Genomic DNA, 19,433 nt, shown 5'->3' on the forward strand with positions numbered 1-19,433 from the left:
AGGCAGCTGCTGTCAGACTGCAAGGTGCTACATAAGCCCAAACCTCCGTGGGAGGAGGTACCTCTGTGCATCCTTCATGTGGGGCATTTCTCAAAATTCATTAACGCAGATAAGCAGTGGCTTTTGGACAAAGAAGAAATTTGCAGGGTAATTGTCTGCTACATTTTGAAGCATCAAAATAGTTACCAAACAATAAATCTAATGGGAAGAAGGTAGTTCACCCAAGCAATTTCCACTTGCTGCTAGTAGAGATAATTTTTTTTTTTTTACTACTATTTGCAATTCCATTGAGAAAGAGTTGTATAGAATTTTAAGTGAGTTTTAGACAACCACTAAGAGCCTGAAGCAAAATACAAACAAACAGAAAGTTTGAGTGAAGTATTTAACAGCTCAGGTACTTTCTTCTTTTACAGCCAAGTAACTTCTTCCAAATCCTGCCTGGGTGTAATAACAGATGTGTGCTTTTGTAGCCATGGAAAGCAATATATGAGTCACCATCTAAGTTGCTATTTATGCTTGCAATGCAGAGAAACAAGGAAAGAGCCATTGTTCTGAAACAGCTGAAATCCAGAAAACAGTTATTTCAAATTATGTTAAAGTATTGTGATGGGCTACATCAATTTACTGTTACATGTACTCTTAAGTGTTCATATGCTCAGCCACTGTCAAATATACGAATGCTTAGGAAGGAAGATTCTACATCAAGTTTTCACTGTAGAGTGTTTATAACACAACCAAAACAAAACAAAAACAAAACACACACACACACACACACACACACACACACACACACACACAAAAAAAAAAAAAAAAAAAACTACCAGAAAATCCAAACTCAGATCCACAGGCCAGGTAAGACTGAACCAAAACAATCCACCAGAAGTTTGTAGGAAAGAATTTACCATCCCACATCAGTTGCTCTTCCAAAACATTATATTCGGAATAAAACAACCATTCTGGGCAATTATCCTTTACATTCCCACTCCCCCAGACAAAAAAGGACAGTCTGATTACCGTTCTAATCATTTATTTAATCTTAATATGTTCTTCTGATGAATATAGTCTAATATATAGTCTTCTATATGAAAATTCTCCACTTAATTTGACAGAACTTTGTTTTATACAAATAAGACAATCACCATAAATGTTACATACTGGAGTGTAGGTCAAGAATGAACAAATGCTACCTGTTTTGCTATTCAGTTATTTTCACACATCAATGCCTGAAAATACTGTACTTGAAAACAATAACACTGTTTACTGCAGAAATTACTTTGTCTGCTTGAAAGGATACATCACTTTGGTAAGTTAACCATCATTCACGAAAAAAAAAAAAAAAACCAAAATAAAAAAAATCAAGTATTTACCCTTAATTTGTTCACTGTTCTGCTCATGGCTTCACTGAGCTGACATCTAATACAAAACGTGAACAATCATAAGCTTAATACAGTCACCACTGAAAAGACGCTTTCCCTTTCCCCCCTCCTACCCATATTTTTAATGCACATTTTTAGCACAGCTGGAACCAAAGCTAAGTGAACTAGTATAGTACAGCGTGTCTTGAGATGTCCTTTGACAAGGGCACAGAACATATCCAGAGAAACAGATGTACAATAGGAATTGGGGAAAAAAATGAATGAAGCTCCTCCCTGTCTCTGCTAAGACTCCCTTAGTTCAGCACAACGGATTTTTAACGCAGTAGCCAACAACATGGTTAAGACAACAGGATTAATAAAGATCACACAGCCTCCAAAGGACAAAATACAAGGTAGTTCGGTAGTACTTTGCCAACTACCAACTTGACTGCAGGAAATGCTTATGCAGATTTTTCAAAAGATAATATCTGTGATCAGAGAGCCTTGATTGGATGCTCGAGGGGCCATGAAAGGGTCAACTGTTCAAGAGAACTTTTCCAGAAAGACAAGGTCTATAGACAACTTTACATCCAATAAAGTCCATATTTACCAACCACTTCTGGAAAAAAAACCCCACAAAACACATAATCACAGACACCACACTCCAACCTTTGCTCCTCAGTTCTCTGGTACTCAAGTGCGATCATAAGCCTTCAACCAAACCAAACTCTCATCGCCTAGTTCCATCTTTTAACTCTTAAGCACTGATAGAAAGCAAACCATAGTCACCCAAGTAGAATCCTTTCCCCTTCTGTGTGCAAAGCAGTGTTCTCATTTTCATCACCATCCCTGTTACCCAAAGCGTTTATTTGGCTGTAAGAGTTGTGAGACAACAGTCCTAAGCTTCCTTCAAGCAAGAGAATGTTGATCTGAGGTTCACTCCTCACACCAGCAGCAGCTGATCTCTTGGGTCATCCTGACCTGTAGTACCGCTCACTGACAACTGCCTGCAGTTCCTAACCCCTACCTCACCTGCTTTGTTTTAACAGCCTTCGGTGCATTTCCAGACTTGAACAATGCGAGCCAAACTTAAGCCCACTTTGTTGTGCAGAGAGCTTGCTCATGTGGAACAAGCTATAATGGTTTTGGTTGCAAAAGCCCCTGTATAAGCTGAACACGCTCAGCCTTTCTACTCCCAATCTCAACACAAGTCTTCCACACTGTGTTGGATATTTTTACCACCAATAACAGACTGGAAACTGTACAAATACCAGTTATTCAGCCTCTCAAGTTTTAGCACTGTACATCAGGGGGAAAATAGTTTAAAATTAAATATTTGTCTACAAAGTGCATGCCTCAGCCTTCAAGTGCCTGCTTTTTCCTTCTTCTCCTTTTATACAATACCACACTAATGTGAACCCATACTCTCTGCAATCAGCTATGTCATCAGGACTGCTACTTGCTAAATCTAAAGGGCAACAAAAGAAAAGAAACAGAATATTTAAGTTTGACTAAACAAACACGTACTCATTCACTACCTACCAGAGAAGTTCACCTCATTATTTGAGATAAGTAGAAGGATTAAGAATAGCTTTTGTGCTCAATCCACTTTCCAAAGATCAAAAAAACAGCTAAGATGTAAAGATTTAGAAGATTAATATTTTATGACTCTGGATCTGTGGCATTTCTCAAATAGAACAAAAATTGGTGACAGTCAACATAAGCATTCAGGTAAATCAGGTTCAAACACACCTTGGAATCTGCCCTTCCCATCCAGTACAACACTTGAAGCAATGTTTAACTTTACACTGATGATATATTAACGTCTGAATTGACCCTACTGAGCATCAACACATTTTTTCTTCAGCTCAGAGCAGAGGGAGTACCTGTTAAAGGCACTAAGGCAGAATGTTACTAGCCATTTCCAGTTGAAACCCGAGGTTACTACATCAAAGTCAATTTCCCTTTAACAAGTTTAAAAGTGGGACCTCTGCAATAAAAGAAACACAAAGACAGCCCTCCCACACTTTGTGTAACATACTAAAAGCCATTCTAATGTAAAAAGTCACTTCCCTGTACTGTACATTTCACACTCACAATTTCAAACAAGGGGCAAGTCCTATTAAGGCAGGGAGCTGGTATTGGTTAACATTGCAGTACTCAGACAGTGATGTACAAGACATTTATTTGCAGTATGATGACAATGATATAAATGGAAAAACAAAAAACTGCCATGGTTAGTATTAAAACTGTTCTGACAGCAATTCACATAATCTCTGAGATACAGCTTCTTTACTTGTTCGTAGTGTGAGTCTATACATCTGAAAAAGAACACAAATATATATATTTATAAACAGTTTGGTTTTAAATTAATATACTGCCAACTAGTGAAAGTTAACCAGTTACTATTTACTTGTTTTGATAGATTTCATAAGATCTCATGTTAAAACATTCAGAAGCAGGCAGCCACCTAGCAATTTAGCTCTTTCAAACCCTTGTTGGGAAAGTTGCCATTGTTCTAATGTTTCTAAGCTTTAATGACAAATTGATGTCCCAGATTTGGTTTTTCCTTTTAAAGGAGTAAGTGTTGTGGGGAAGTCTAAAGACTCTACTATCATTTGTTTGGATAACAGGATGCCCAAAATTTATTTTTAGTCCTCACTTAAATTTGATAAAACCTCTAGCAAAATGCTTTTACAGATATTTTTCCTCTGAACAGTTTTGTGCTCATTTGTGTCTAATGTTTTTTTTTTTTTTAGCCACATCATTATTTCATTCTTCTTAAATGACAAAGGAAGTTGTACTTAGCCTTGTCCAAGGTGCATAAAAGAATAACATTGAACATTTCCAGCCTTCCAGGGAAATTAATCCACAGACAGTCTGGAATAATACAGTGATACACACATAGAAGAGAATTCCTATGAAGCAGCAGCTTACCAAGCTATGTCAGGACTAGCTGCTGCAATTTCATTTCTTCTTAAAGCTCACAACCACAATTAGCAATTACAAGAGATATTTTCTATAAATACCTGGAGGAATTTCAGATATAGACTTGCCTTTTCAATTTAGCGCAGACAAGAATTTGTATTTATGCTGTAGATACAAAAAGATACCTGTGCCTGGAGGTTGGGTTCAAGGCGCAGCAAGCATCCAATCTGAGTAGTCTTTGTATGTATGATACCAGCACCAACAAAGTTAGCAGGATTGGGATCCACCTCCTCAAGTAGGGCCGATCCAAAGCCAATTATCTATGAAAGAGATACAGAAGATTTATATGTGGTAACAGTAAAGACAAAAATACCAAAGTTTACCTGAGCACAGCCATCATTCATTAGCAAAGCAAGCAAGGGACTAATTTGTTTCAAGTGAAAAGATAAGAGTTATTCAGTTCTGTTAGTACAACAGAAATCTTTCAAGTGATGGAGTTATGCTTGTTGTCGAGCTGCACCTGAAAAGAGTCCTTGAGGAAAATTACTGAGAAACTAGTAAGATTCAAGTTAAGCCTCTCCTCTTTTTGATAAAGCCATTTCTGCTGTCACTAGAGTGCTCTGCCTAAGACAGATAGATAGCTCTATAAAAAGCCACAGTGCTATGCTCTTTTATTCTCCAACTAGTGACCCTAGTAAATTAAGTCCTGAAGTTTTTTCCAATTCAATTTTAAGCATTAAATTTATGCTTTCATACATAGCTTCAGGTTTCCAGCTGCTGCTGAAGACTACACTTAATTCATTCCAAACTGAGAAACAGCTCACTCAGCCCAGCCCTGCCAAGGGTCAGATACACGTGGACAGGATAATCTAATTGCCACATAAGCTAAAATGAACAATGTTTCCTTATACCACTACAAGATACTACACTACCACCAACCTTTGCTTTTGTGATCTCTGCATCCATTGGGTGTTTTGCTTTAAAGATGTTCTGTACTTCTTGTTTAGGACTGCAAGACAAGGCAAGATGAATATTTCTTAACATGTAGTACGTACAGAATTGTTGAGCAGCAACTCATTTTATTGGAGGAGCCTATAGCTCACAAGACTAAGTATGTATGAGCCACATTCACAATATAGCCTTTTACTTTCCTTGGTCTACCACAAAAGCCCCAAGCATAAATATAGAGAAGGTCTTACTTGCTCAGTTGCTTCCAACGCTGGAAAAAGTCTTGAGAAGACATTTCTGTTGGCTGGAAAAATTTATTCAGTGTGATGGGTAATTTTACTGAAAGATTCTGGAATGTTCCACCGTACCTGCATACAGAGTAGACAGAACATGATGTGTGTAATATAAAGTGCCTGCAGTTTCTCATCCTAAATTAACCAAACAACCGAGGAGGAACTGTAAGATGCAATTGTCTGATCATTAAAATCCATCAACTGCAGATGATGTTATTTATAAGTTACAGATGTAACTGGATGTAACATCCAGTGATGTATGGATTTATTTGCTCTGTTAGATGACACATGAAAGTGAGTTGGCAGAATTTCTAGTAAGAATCTATTTCAACATAGTTTGCTACCCTTCCAGATACACACTAGTAAAAAAACAGTTAAGACTTGAATAACAGAACACAGGCCAGAAAAACCAGGACTGTAAACACGAATCTTTCCCAAAGGCTGATGTTGAGTTGACATAACAAGATTCTGGTTTTGGCTACATGCATTTTTTATCCAAGTTTTTTTTTTTTTTTTGCACAAATGTTCTTAGTTTCCAGAAGGGAGAAGTTTCAACATATATTCCCTGTCAAGATTTCATGAGAAAAGATGACAGCTGGCTTATATGCATAGCAGAAACAGAAGCATTTGAGACATTTTATCAATGGTTTGTGGTTGTTTTTTTTTAATCAGACTGTTCCAAATGTGTTCCTTCCCTCCTCTGGTAGCTTCAAGTTTTGTTGTATCAAATGTTCAGGTAAATTATCTGCCCAAGATAGCTTTGGACTTTGTGCATCCTATATTCTACACATCAGTTCGAGAGCCGTGGCAACTGAAACATGCTTTCTTTTCTTAAATCAATTTTACTGTGGTTTTACCTGAATTGAATGTTCAGAATGGGAGCTTCCATGAAGTCTGATACACATTCAATGTTCACAACCTGCTGAACCTGTGCACCTCCATCCACTGTGGGGTCAACAGGTTTTGTCTGAAGATTCAGGCATGAAAAGTAGCTAAGGAAATTGAGCAACAAACTGACAATATTTGCTATTTATTAAAAAGTTATGGGTAAGCTACAGGAAGAATTCACATTGTGTCCACTGGTTCTATGCTTCCGAAAATTCAAAGTCTGATTCTTGTAAAGCTAAAAATATTCTTTTCATATTGACACATCTAGAAGCAATAACTCCCATGATTTCCAGAGTTACAGGAAAATTCCTTAAGAAAGATGCCCCAAAAGGGTTTGAAGGCAGACTCTCTGCAATATAAGCCACTACGTTATTTTGATGTGAATACTGCAGTAATACTTAGTCAAACAAATTTATTCACATACACTCCCAGAAACCTTCAATTAGCAATGCAAAGCATTAAGGAGAAACTGTAAATTAAAAGCTTAGTTTCAAGTACTGTCATCTTTGAGCACATGCACTCTTCTACTTACAGTTCATCAAAAGTCATCTAATAATGCAGGACACCACATTTATACCTCAGCAACTTCATGACAGCAGAGAAAGCTAGAGTTACATTACATGCTTACAGAGAATAATACACTCAGAATAATATCCCCTTATTTCCACAGAAAAAACATCTCTGTAACCAGAGTTTCAGAAAGAGAGTCTTCCATCTCTGCTCAAGATTTTGATAAAAACCTCAGAAAGGCATCAACAAGTTCCTATTCCTTCATATTCAAGGACAAGAAGCCTTGATCCAGCAGCTTTATTACCCTTACATGCAGCATAAAATACAAAACCTGAAGAATGGGCAACCAGGGCTGCCTTTAAGGATATTTGGTTGAAGGTCATCTGAGCAGATTACTGTTGGAGTAAAATTCAAGAACTGTGTTGATGTCTTATTACCATAGAAAATGAACATACGTCCTAGGAACAAAAGAATAGAGGCATTAGCAGCTTGAGGTGTATCACACAAAATCATACTGGACTATTTGTGCTTCAAGTATCTCATCCACTGACTTTTTACCATTCTTTAAATCAAAATTTTAAAATGCAGCATACTCTGTATGGTTTATATTGCAAAGATATTCACAGAATAAAACAACAGTAGCTATCACACAAGCACTTAAATAATCAAATAAACAGTGAAAGTCTTCTAGTTACTGGATAATGCTATTTTCTATGTTTAAAAGTTGTTATGGTATTAAAAGTGATAGAGATGGGAAGAAGTCAGGTCAGTGCTCTATTCCTTAGTCTTTACTAGATGTCTTCAGGATCCTGTACATTAATGTATTATGATAGACATATGTCTGAAAAACAGCGTGCAAAACACTACCACAGTAAGCTCTACCATAAAACAAATAATAAGTAGAATTTAAAAAAAACAAAAATCAGGAGAACGGTCCCTTTGAACTCTGTCTGTATCAGCCTTGCAAACAGGCAGCAAGAACTGGAACTCAGTACTCAGGCTCCCACTTCATCTTGGCTACCAAAACAACTGAGAAGTTTAAGAAAACAATGACCCACTCAGATGTTAGGGACACACAAACAGCAAGGGTTTCTGGACAGGTTAGGCCTGAAATGATATTCCTTCTCTAACACTAAGTCCTAACCCCAACATCGTGCTGGCTTTGGGCTTGATTATTTCAGGCAGCCACTCTGCCTGAAAACTTACCCAGGTTCTGTCGAAATTCGGACTTCAATCCAATTTGTAGCAACTGATTTTCAAAGAGGACTCCATTATTTTTACACACAAACCTAAAGGAAGAGAGAGTAAATACGTTTTAAATTAAGACAACATTAAACAATTTTAGAACCACAAAATTCAGGGTTTAAACAGAGGATGAAGATTGCTGTTAACCTAGAGAGCATCAGTCTGCAAGAGAGGACTTTGCAGAAAACTGCAGTTAAAAAAGACAAATGCATTTTGCAACCAAAATCATCACTTGAAGAACACTAAAATAACTGAAATTTCTACTCGATAAGATGCCTGAGAAACTACAAAGAAAGCCACAATATGCTACACACACACACACACGCTCACACACACATACACACAAACTATAAAGGACCAGGCAACAGGCTAGGATTTTTCTTATTCATATTCTTGACAACTTCTGAAATTCATTAGGCTGGTGCAGAATTCAAAAGTTGGTAGCTTTGACTGTTTCAACCTGAAAGAAAAAAAGAGTTTCCTTGTTTTTAATCAGTTCTGTATCATGTATATGTTGACTTGGGAGTTGTATTTTTTTTTTTCAGTCATTTTGAGAGAAGCACATTCTGCAGCGTTTTCAGTCCTTCTGCCTGTCACCCCTCATTTAAAGTAGAAGAGGTGGTCAGCAAACATTAGCCTTTGTCATACAAGGCACTTAAAACATACTTCCAAATATGAGTACTTTTAACAGTTTACCCTTTTTTTCCTTTTTTTCTTTGTGAATAGTTGCAAAGCTCAATACACAACTGGCATTGTCTTATTTTAGAGCAGCAGGTGATAGTACTGATAGTACTGACTCATAAAAGCCAGCTCTAAGCTGTATATTTACTCACAAGCACGTTGTAATATACACAGCATCTACAGACGTTTTCTAGTCACAACTTCGACAGTATGCTTGTCTACTTTTGCTGGTATCAACTCAATGTATACTATAGTTTTGCTTTGTAACTATATTCTTGAAGTTGCCCAGCCTTGCAAGGTTTTAGTATTGCTTACTTGTGAAAAAGCTCATCAGCATCATGCACAGTATCAGCTGGTTCCTCAGAAACTACCTCAGATGAAGCCAGGTCAGGGCTAGTTCAGGCAGCACAAAGGAAGAAAGGTGGTAGCGACAGAGACAGCAGGAGTTAGTAAAGACAGCTTAGTGCTTAGTTACTTCTTTTACCTCCTTCCTCAAAAATGGCACTGCTGAGTTTAATGCATGAAAAATTAATTAGCTGCCCTAGCTCATTACACCTAGAAAGGTTTTAGGCATTAAATGATTCCCCCCTCCCTCTTCTCTCCCCCAGCCCACCCCTCCCTGACTGGTAGGAACCAGCAATTCCTCCTGAAGACAGGAGATGGCTGAAGGTGCTCAGGAGCTCAAGTTTATACCTCTTAACAAAATCCTTTTGCATGGTTAATTGTGACTGTAAAAAAGATTTAGTTCAAAACTGCAAATGTAGATGCATATTGGCTACTGTGCGTGTGTGCTTTGAAGCAGAGACTTCATCAACATTAGTGGTATATCTAACTACAGCTGCATCATAATTACATCAGTTACAATGCTCGCAAGTATTTAAAATGTAGGCAAGAATATAAGGGCACACAGAGAATGGCTTATTCAAGTAACAGATTAGAAGCAAAAGTGACAACAGCATTAATATGTGGCAAGAAACTACAAAAGGCAACTTCTCAATAGCACGAGAGAAGTGTTTCATCACCTACAGACAGACAGATCAAGGGGCTGGGCAATGCTAGGCTTTCTTCAACAGAAAAATAAAACTTTTCAGGAAATTTCTGTTTATGAAGCTACTACTCATGTTAAAAAAAAATAAAACAACATTTTAGAAAAAGCCCTAACAAGTTTGTGTTGCTTCTTCAGATACTGTGTAGCATTACTAAACATCACTTATTGCCTTCCAAGGGAAATACAGGATCAAGTCTTATTCACTGAAAACCTGCAAGAGTATATTGTCTAGTAAAAATTCTGATAAATTCTCAATGCTACAGGCAGATTAGTTTCAATAATTATAGATTTCATATTAAGATACATTGCAAATTTGCATCACATTGTTCAAAATTTGGTCCATGACAACAGTAACCTGTTCTCTGGGCAAAGAAGGATAGATTTTTAAGGTATACTGTGATCTCACAATATCTGTTTCCAGTGTTTTAGCCAAATAACATTTGAGCATAGGCACAGTGTCTACTAATACTAAAGGACTTAATAATACATTCTGCCTGACACAGACTACAACTACAGTTGGCAGTGTAGTTAGGAAGACACTTGTATGAAATCCCCTCAACAAATAACAGCTTGTTTTTCTTTTTTTACACCTGTTTGTCAGACAGTGGCACAAGAATTTAAGTATATCTTGAAATTCTGAGAACCAGTATCTCCAGATATAAACCAACTCATGGTTTCAGTATCAGTTTGCCATAAGTATGCAGATGCAAGGATACTTTATGGAAACATGACATACCTAAACTGATACACATCAGGCCAGATATCGCCCAAATTCAAGATATATCGTTAAGATACACAGGAAGCCCTTAGTTTAACAAAGAAGCAAAAATCAGCATGAAAGCTAAAGACAAGACTGTGTGGCTAACGTTCTCAGGATGATTACTACAGACTCAGTTTCCCATGAGCAGAGGTATTCGATAAAGATAGCATATCCAGCACAGAGTTCAAGAATACCTCTCTTGATGCACAACTACTACCAGGAATGCATCCAATAAACTGGAACAAAACCAGAAGTTATTTATTGTTTGTATTCTTTTGTCTAATCCTGCTTTAGTAGACAAATGCTTTACCAGATGCCTTAGAGGATGACTTAATTACCTTGCAAAGTTGTCATCTGAACCAGGAGCAAGAGGTGCAACAGCAGAAGCTGAATCTGAAAATACATCCACCAGCAGGCTACCACTAGAGGAAGGTGGGGGAGCTGAATTGGTGAGAGGGGCTGCACCCAGACCCAGCAGATCCGCAGATGGAGAAGGAGTAGACTAGGGAAGACAAGATACGTAGAGATCAGATCTTAAAATATATAAATTTGCTCAAATAGAACAAATCCAGTGACCAGGAGACAGAATCATGCACCGTTAATAAAATAAAGGCTTCATACGTGCACAAGTCATGTGCAAGAGCAAAGCAGAGACTGATTGTTAAATAAAGTGTTCATGCGTTAGATTTTAGCACCTACATTATGCCAGATAAGCTGAGGATGCAAGTCATGAGACAACAAAATTACAGACCTAATTCAAATACAAGCCAACTCAAAATTTTCTTGTACTCCAAGGACTGACTTTGATGCAGGAAAAAAGAAAAATCCCTGGCTAAATTTTTTCAGAAATCAATCAGTAATATCTCCTCAAAACAATGAGATGAACCCCAAGTTCATCTTCAGGCATCCAAGCTAAGCTGACATCCTAACTGGTAACTTAGCAGAATTTCTTACATTGCTGCAATTCAAAGTGAAGTTCATAAGGCAGAATACAATTTTAAATACCAGATACATCAGCCAATTTGGCACACAAAGAATGTTTGGCATCTCTTCTGCATGAAAAATATATCTGTTCATTGAAACATAACTCATCTGGAATGTATACTCTTATATACTTTAAGAGTTAAAGGAGTAAGTTGTAAGGCAGGGAGCATGCTAAAATGCTACTGCATTTCACTGTATTTACAAGCATAACCTGTAAACTAGAACAGCAACAAGAATTATGTCATGGGAATCATTCCTTTGACCAACCTTAAATGACATTACAATGAGGTGGTTCGGCACAGAAAAAAAATGAAGACTCATGTACCATAACTGAACAGAAACAGTACCATCAAATAAACAGCAATTGCTGATTTAAGGACATCCCAGGCAAGTATGGTCCACTACTAGTAAAAACAACAGTAACCCAAAACAAGATACAGAAATAGGCATGTTAGACAATGTAGAGGAACAGCTGACACTTTAAAAGGAGTAACTTCAATTTCAAACACCTTCATCAGCTTCATCACCAAGGAAATTTTTATTTCTAAGAGTACTGCAGTATTTATGAAAATACCAACAAAGGAGGGATAACTGTATAGCAAATATTCATAGTCTCAAATTTCAGACAAGAAGCCTTTAGCCCTAGAAAGCCAAGGAAACCAGTCTTTCCTCACCTGCACACCCTCTGAGTTAGTGAAGTAAGAACAGATTTTAAACTCACAACAGCACTGGCATTGACAGATGCAGGTTCAGCACTTCCATTCATATCAGAGCTCCTCTCCTTTTTGATCTCTTCCAGGTCAGTAACTGTGCCTGGACCTTTCTTCTTCTTGAGTTTAGCCAAAATAGAAGATTCCCTCTCTGGAAAGGGAGGCATTTCCTCTAGCACTGTAGCCTTATCACAGAGGAAAAAAAAAAAGAAAAAAAAAAAGTATACTAATTATATTTACAGAATAAGCCAAATCAACTTCCCAGTCTTTGAAGACACATTCAGGCAAAAGAAGAAACAATTACCTACACAGAAAATGACTACGTATGTAAGTCTGTATACAGTGGTAGATAAGACTTCCTTTAAAAAAAATTATTTAAAATTCCTCCCAAAGCTGTTGCTTAGAAGAAAAGGAGTGTATTACCTGTTTGATAAAGTACATTTAAAAATAAATAAATGAAGAGGAAGGGAGGAGACTATAGCAGACCTACACCAAGACCTGAACCCACAGATTACCCAAGGATTTAGTTAGACCTAGATGCCTATTAGCTGTCTAGGCTGAGAGCACCATGCTAGAGACAAAAGTTTTGTGCCCACCAGCAAACAAGTAGATTTCACAGATCTTCCCAAATAGTTTGAAACTGTTTAACAACAGCATCGAAAAAATCTGTAAGGATTAAGTGAGGACCTCCTTTTCTATTTGATTTCAATTCATGCATTGCCTTTGTCAGGTGTTCTTTAGGATATGCTGCTTTTCTTCACTCACACTCAGAGATGACATTAATTTCTCAATAATTGCAAAGCTAAAAGACATGCAGACAACCAGATTGTTGTGTGGAGAAATGGAAGTGGAAGAAATCAGTTTGAGAGTTTGAGGACTTGATCCAATAAATATATCTTTGAACTGCTTACCAAACCTCCAAAAACCCAGAATATTTTCATTAAGATACAAGCAGTCATTTTCCTTACCAAAGGATTAACATCTTTGATATTAGTTTTAAAGAAGGCCGCAGCTGAATTATGTACACTAAGAAGAACCAGCATCCATTTTACAGATCTTTAATTCCACATTAAGATTTCTGAGCAATCAACTAAGGTTTAGTCAAGTTTACTTATTGAGAGAAGAAATGGCTAAAGAGTTCTGCATAATAAAAAGGGTTCTGTACCTACCAATATATCAGTACTGGCAATAGTACTGAGCCTCAAATACTCAACAGCTCTCTGCTGCAGCTCAACATCAGCATTCTTTAGCTGACTGTCACTGCGCAATACATCTTGAATTGTAGTTTTGATTTCTGGGAACAGGTTCACAAACTTGATGTAGGTGGACAGAAGCAGAGCTCGGGTAGGAACACTACACAGATGAAACTTGGAATGTAGCAAGTTGAACTGGATGAGGGGACTTGAAAGAGGGGAAGAAAAATAATTAGTTCAGATTCTGTTGACGTGATAACCACAATGGCATTACTATCAAAAGCTGAATCATTTGTTAACTGACTTTTAGGAATATTAAATAGATCATTACTATTATTATTATTTTTTAAGTACTTCAATGAAATTAAAAGGTGTTTTACCTTGATCTTGGATCACCTGCTATCAGATTACCGAACTCTCCCAAGATGTAGCCACCTACTTTTACAAGATTCTCATGGCATGCTGGAGCTTGAAGGGCCTGTAGGAACACAGCATTAGTCACTGATCTGTATTGTATTAAAAACACATACATTTTTATCCCTTTTCCCATTTTTTTTTTTTTCCATTTTTTCCCTGTCTTTCCCTTGTTTAGTTTCCTAGATATATTCTATATTCTATATATGAGCAGGTAATGGTTGCATACTTCCAGAAAGATCACCAAGTTACTACTCAGTTCGGATTCCAGCATCCAGAAAACTCAGGGGAAAAAAAACAGTGTAAAAGGCTTCTATTTTTACTACATTTCAGAAAATTTCCAGGTAACATAATTTCCTTATTAATCCATCCAATTATTCTCACCTCAAAAACAGTCTTTGCTGCATACCCTTGAACATCATCCCTGTTGATAACAATCTGAATAACTCGGTACCACACTTCTTCACTGACGTAGTCACCGGCAATACGAATCAGATTCAAGATTGTGTCCACATACCAGGTATAATCCACTGCATACTTCTCTGCTAGAATTGCAACTTTCAGAACCTGAACACACAAAACAATCAAGAAGGTTGACTAGCTTCTGCTATAACCTCTATGCCAGGATTTACTTTATATACTTTCAGTGATATCACACATTAGCACAGAAGCCCCAGTTTCAGTTTCAGCCCACATGCTCCCATGGCAAAAGATGAACACAGATTTTGTGCTAGAACACATGGCTGCCAGGTTAAGTAAATACTTTCCTAGCAATGCATTTGAATGTGTTGCATCTGTGGCTGTATGTTTGAATATTTTGCTATAAAATCACCAATTAAACCATCATAGAGACAGCACTGATGAAAAACTCAAAAGTTATTGAAAAAAGGTTTAAAAAGGATCATTTCAAGAAAATTTACTGCTTATCTAAACAAAATAATTACCACAAGCATAGATTTTGGCTATCATTTCATAAATGCTACTAACTGGGTATAACACCTTTTGCAATTTTTCCCCACCAGGAGGAAGGAATTAGATATCACACCACCTTTTAGCTGATCATAAGCCACCGTTTTGGGGAATCTTTAGACTGAAACAGTGTCCTTACAGCATACACAGTATGAAGTTCTACGCACAAGTAAGTAGACATCACAGTAGTTTTTTAAGCTACTCATCAGTTGGCTTGAGAAGGACAAAACTCTCATATCTAGGGACTGTATCTGCTCAAACACCAACACTTCACCTTCTACATGCAATGCCCTGAAATTAAAATTCCTTATTTTCAAGTGCTTTTCTCTCCCCACCTCCATTAGTTTAAGTGAAACGAAGAACATTCTTTGCTATTAGACTAACAGCCCTCCAGTTGGTTTCTAAAACCATAGCCAAAGAATTTCTACCACAAATAGCACCCCAATCAATAAACAATACCAAAGTCAGACAAGCAAAATTGAGGAACTGAAAATATCTCACAATTTCTTCTCTAATGGAATAGTCAGCAGTCTCCAAGTAATTCAGCATTTCAGCCACAATCTGTTGGGCATTGCTTCGGTCACACATTGCATACAGGAGATCCACAGCTCTTTGCCGTACGCTCACATCTCTTTCAGTCTGCAAAAGGACACACAGCAAAAGGTCAAAATAATTTCACCGTTGTTGGGAAAAGATGCAACTTAATGAAGAGATGAGACATTATAACTCATGGTCAAATTTTCAAAGTTTTTCATATGCACAATTGACTTCTTCTGTGAATGAGTTTGCAATCTTTTCTGCACTAGATAATTAATACCAGTGACCACAGATGAACTAATAACTGGCTGAAATTGCCAAATTGTCACCAGGCCAATGGGCAGTCAACGTCTTGCAGTTTTAATGTCAAGCCTGCCTCAAATCAATAGAAGCTCAGCTAAAACAGACCTGTATTTTAAGGTTAGACAAATGTATTAATATCCTACAGTATGAGCTTGCAAGAAAACATTACATGTAAACACTGAACTGTGAAAGTAAAGGTACATGCAAATTAGGCTTCCTCTTGACATCTGCTTTCTCATATAAACATGACCTGAAAATTCATCTTTCTGGTTTCTTGACCTTTGGAAAACAGCCCATGCTCCACTGGAAACTGATCTACTTCACTGCTCTCCATCAGCTACTACAGTGAAGGTAAAGTGTGTGATACAAGCAAGACAGTAACAGGACAAAGTCTTCCTCAGCATTCTCCATTTTGAATTTCAAGTTCCAGCTTCACTCTACAGATTGAGGAGGATACTGTTACAGGGGCCACAGCTACAGATCATCACTAGTATCAGATTCACTAGTAAGTTGAAGAAATAAACTAAAGCTGACCTTGTTATTGCCAGCACAGCATGACCAAGGAAAATATCTCCTTTGATTCCCAAGTACTACTAGCCTAACCAGGGATAAGGGGCTTTGGGGGTGAGACGGGGAAAAAGCAGTGAAGAAAGGGACACGAAGGGTGGGAGAAGAGACTGAAAACCGACCGTACACTTAATATTTACCTTTAGTGCATTGATAACAGTTTCTATGTGTGTTTTCACAGCCTCATGTGAGAATTCAGAGCTGGCAAGCGTGCACATGCTTTCCAGTGCTAGGTAACGCAAATTAGTTTCTCGGTGCTGCAAGAACTGACCTAGCTGGTTACAGGCACGGACTAGTAGATTTGGCTCACTGCACAGAACAGGAGAGAAAGTGAAAGGGTTAAAAGCAACAGATTCGAGAACATCAAATACAGAATACTATTTCTGCAGTGCAAATTTCTTAAAGTGCCTCAGAAGGTGTCTGCTAGAATGTCCTGCTGGTGAAATGAAAATTCAGATACTGAGAACAAATCATATCTAATGGATTAAAGCAGTGATCTCAACACAAAACGCTCGTCCCTAAAAAAGCAAGAAAAGCCATAATAAACTATTCTGTCAGTGGCACAGTTCATTAACTTCCAAATCAATTGCAGTGATTGCGCTCCAACCTACCAAGCGACTTCTTATTCTGCTTTTCCCCATCTAATAAGAATTTGTTCAGTGTTCAAAAGCCATGATTTTTTCTTTTAGAAAAGTCATACTGCAATAAAACTGTTTTCACAGCTCACCTGTCGTGATGTATAATTAAACTTATCGCCTCAAAGAGCACAGCATTCTTCGCATTTGAGTGTTGTACTTTCTTTGATTTTGGTGGCTCCTGTGCTTTGTTAAGAATAGTTTCTAGGCATTCTGTGAGACGACCACGTACCGCAGGGTCTTCTAGAGAAGAACAAGCCGTTGGACAACTTCATTTTGCTCAACACCCTACCTCTACCTAAGGCCTTCCACCTTGCTAAATCAAGGGATTAAACTGAAGTATTCTGACACATTTAACAGTTCACCCACTCCCCCTTCAACTGCAGTGTACAGACATCAAAAATTCCAAGCAATATCTACTGAGCAAGAGTAAAAGCCAAACATCATTGGCGCTGTCATATATTTCAAGGCTTTAATATCCTTGATAGCATTAAAGTATGTTTAAAATGGCTATTGTGTGCTGCATACTGGTTTAACGCTTCACAACTAAACACAACATAGTTCAATAAAACACGCAGCTTACAGCAATCTGAACAACTCAGAAGTACAGGCTTCAGCATCTTTGTCTTAAGGCACAGCGCTTGCACTCCAACTCAGTGGCCATACTACAGAGCAGTAGCTCTTTGAATGTAACAAACTGCATAAGCTATGGCTACTGTTGCGATTTGTGCATTACCTGGAGGTGGATAGCACTGTAAGAGCCTCAGAAGTTTCACAGATAACCAAGGAGCAGGGACAAAATAGTACGTATAGTCCTGAAGATCTGTTGATGCAGAAGTTACAATCTGTAAAACAAGCAGACATCACTTCAGCTACTTAAGTGATTTGCAATCATGATAAGCAGCTAAAGAACACCATAGGTCACTTTTGACAGAGGCTTACAAAATTATGTCATCAAAAATGATTAATTAAGTAGCTTAACTCTGTGCAAACAGTCATATTACCAAGTACAACATCATGATCTCTAATACAAGAAATTCAGCTTTGCTAATAAAGTATTCCATTGAGTTCCTTCCTGAAAGCATACTTGCTTAAGAATGAAGATGATCATCTCATAGGGCCAAGACGTTTAGCTAGAAGTTTGACTTTTCTTGGGTCAGCTTTTCATATATCTAGGCTTCCTACTGGCTGATTCCAGTGTTGTAATTGACTGATCCCTGGTAGGTGAACTCAGAAATCAAATAGAAGATGCTACTGCAAACTGAACTATTACCTTCATTACTATTCATACTGCACAGCAAAGAACGGATGGCTTTCAGTGAAAGGGTTTTTATAGATAGAGTGTGTGACAAGAATTAGATTAGATTTCAGAGGGAGTACCCTTCTTTGTGGATTTCTTTTTCCCCTTTGATTCTAGGGTTAACACAATTCTCGCATTAGCCTTGTATGAGGAAATTCTAACTCTTGCTGCTCCAATACAGAACAGCTGTGCACTTCCTTTGCTTTTAAGTATTAGACAGATTCTTCAGATTTGAAGAGAAATTAAGTCTCTCTGAACAGCAAGTAATTTATTTTGCATCTAAGAGCACACACAAGTTGAAGCTCAATGCATAGCTGTAAAGTAATATTCTCACATGCCTTGCAAGCTTTTTAAGAGACTGCAGAGAAACAAAACAGTAACGTACGTTTTCCAGCACGAAGATGCTAACCTGGAAACCGCATCCATACAGAAATGTCTCTGCTCCTCTCCCTAAACTCCTTGTCCCTGCTTAATCCCCTACATCCCATTTACAGAATATCTAGTACTTATGAATATTAGCCTAGTGACAGCACAAAAGCAGGAACAGAAAGACAACCCGTCCTGTAAGAAGCTTAAGTGTAGTTAGAAGCATAGGCTATAATTTTTGAGAGTTCTGAGCAGAAATTTGTAGAATCTTTTCTTCAAGTACTCCTTGGTGTTACAGCAACATAAAAAGATAATTTAAAAAACTCAGCTACATCCTGGGGATCCCTGAGAATACATGTAGCTGAGAGAGAATGTTTTGCTACATACATTTGCAGTATAGCAAGGATTATACAAAAAAAAGTTTGGGAAGTAAAGCTTTCTGTTCAGCTAAGCAAGAAATGTTAAAACGTTGTCTGAACTACCTGTACAAACCAAAATTGAATAATCCTTGGTTTTAATGGTATGCTAAATAAATCTGACCTAGAAAGATGAATAAATAAGCAACATTAAGATAATCTGACCTAGAAAGCAGAATAAATTAAGCAACCGTAAATTATTATCAGAGTTATCATTGAACTCACTCTGCTTAATCTCGACACTGCCAAAGAGACTGAAGTTTTGAACTCTTCTGGGTTCTTCTGTGCCAAAGTTGTGATCAGACTTGTAGCTGCAGTAACCACACCCTAGAAAGAAAAACAAAACCGCACATTCACCTTAACAACAACTTAGGATGCTGCTT

At 37.6% G+C, this 19,433-nt stretch overlaps 1 protein-coding gene across 4 annotated transcripts in view; it reads right to left on the reverse strand.

The window, feature by feature from the left end:
- Positions 1-3,523: 3,523 nt before the first annotated feature.
- The window catches only part of AP2A2 (adaptor related protein complex 2 subunit alpha 2), a 41,759-nt gene continuing 25,849 nt past the window's right edge, over positions 3,524-19,433 (reverse strand). The window contains exons 6-23 of one of the 4 annotated variants that reach the window (XM_085224343.1): positions 19,276-19,377; positions 17,705-17,813; positions 17,061-17,208; positions 16,474-16,642; positions 15,428-15,565; positions 14,342-14,524; positions 13,924-14,021; positions 13,520-13,751; positions 12,362-12,535; positions 10,995-11,158; positions 9,164-9,241; positions 8,129-8,211; positions 7,291-7,380; positions 6,382-6,505; positions 5,483-5,599; positions 5,223-5,292; positions 4,469-4,603; positions 3,524-3,676 (exon numbers count right to left, since the gene is read on the reverse strand). In XM_085224343.1, the coding sequence (XP_085080469.1) occupies positions 3,599-3,676; positions 4,469-4,603; positions 5,223-5,292; positions 5,483-5,599; positions 6,382-6,505; positions 7,291-7,380; positions 8,129-8,211; positions 9,164-9,241; positions 10,995-11,158; positions 12,362-12,535; positions 13,520-13,751; positions 13,924-14,021; positions 14,342-14,524; positions 15,428-15,565; positions 16,474-16,642; positions 17,061-17,208; positions 17,705-17,813; positions 19,276-19,377 (2,292 nt within the window). In that variant the 3' untranslated portion in view covers positions 3,524-3,598. Of the gene's footprint in view, positions 3,677-4,468; positions 4,604-5,222; positions 5,293-5,482; positions 5,600-6,381; positions 6,506-7,290; positions 7,381-8,128; positions 8,212-9,163; positions 9,242-10,994; positions 11,159-12,361; positions 12,536-13,519; positions 13,752-13,923; positions 14,022-14,341; positions 14,525-15,427; positions 15,566-16,473; positions 16,643-17,060; positions 17,212-17,704; positions 17,814-19,275; positions 19,378-19,433 lie in introns of all 4 variants that reach the window. The other 3 variants (XM_085224342.1, XM_085224341.1, XM_085224340.1) reach the window with 3 other exon arrangements.

Source organism: Meleagris gallopavo, chromosome 5 (genome assembly GCF_905368555.1).
Source record: "Meleagris gallopavo chromosome 5, MGAL_WU_HG_1.1, whole genome shotgun sequence".
Taxonomy (NCBI): Eukaryota; Metazoa; Chordata; class Aves; order Galliformes; family Phasianidae; genus Meleagris; species Meleagris gallopavo.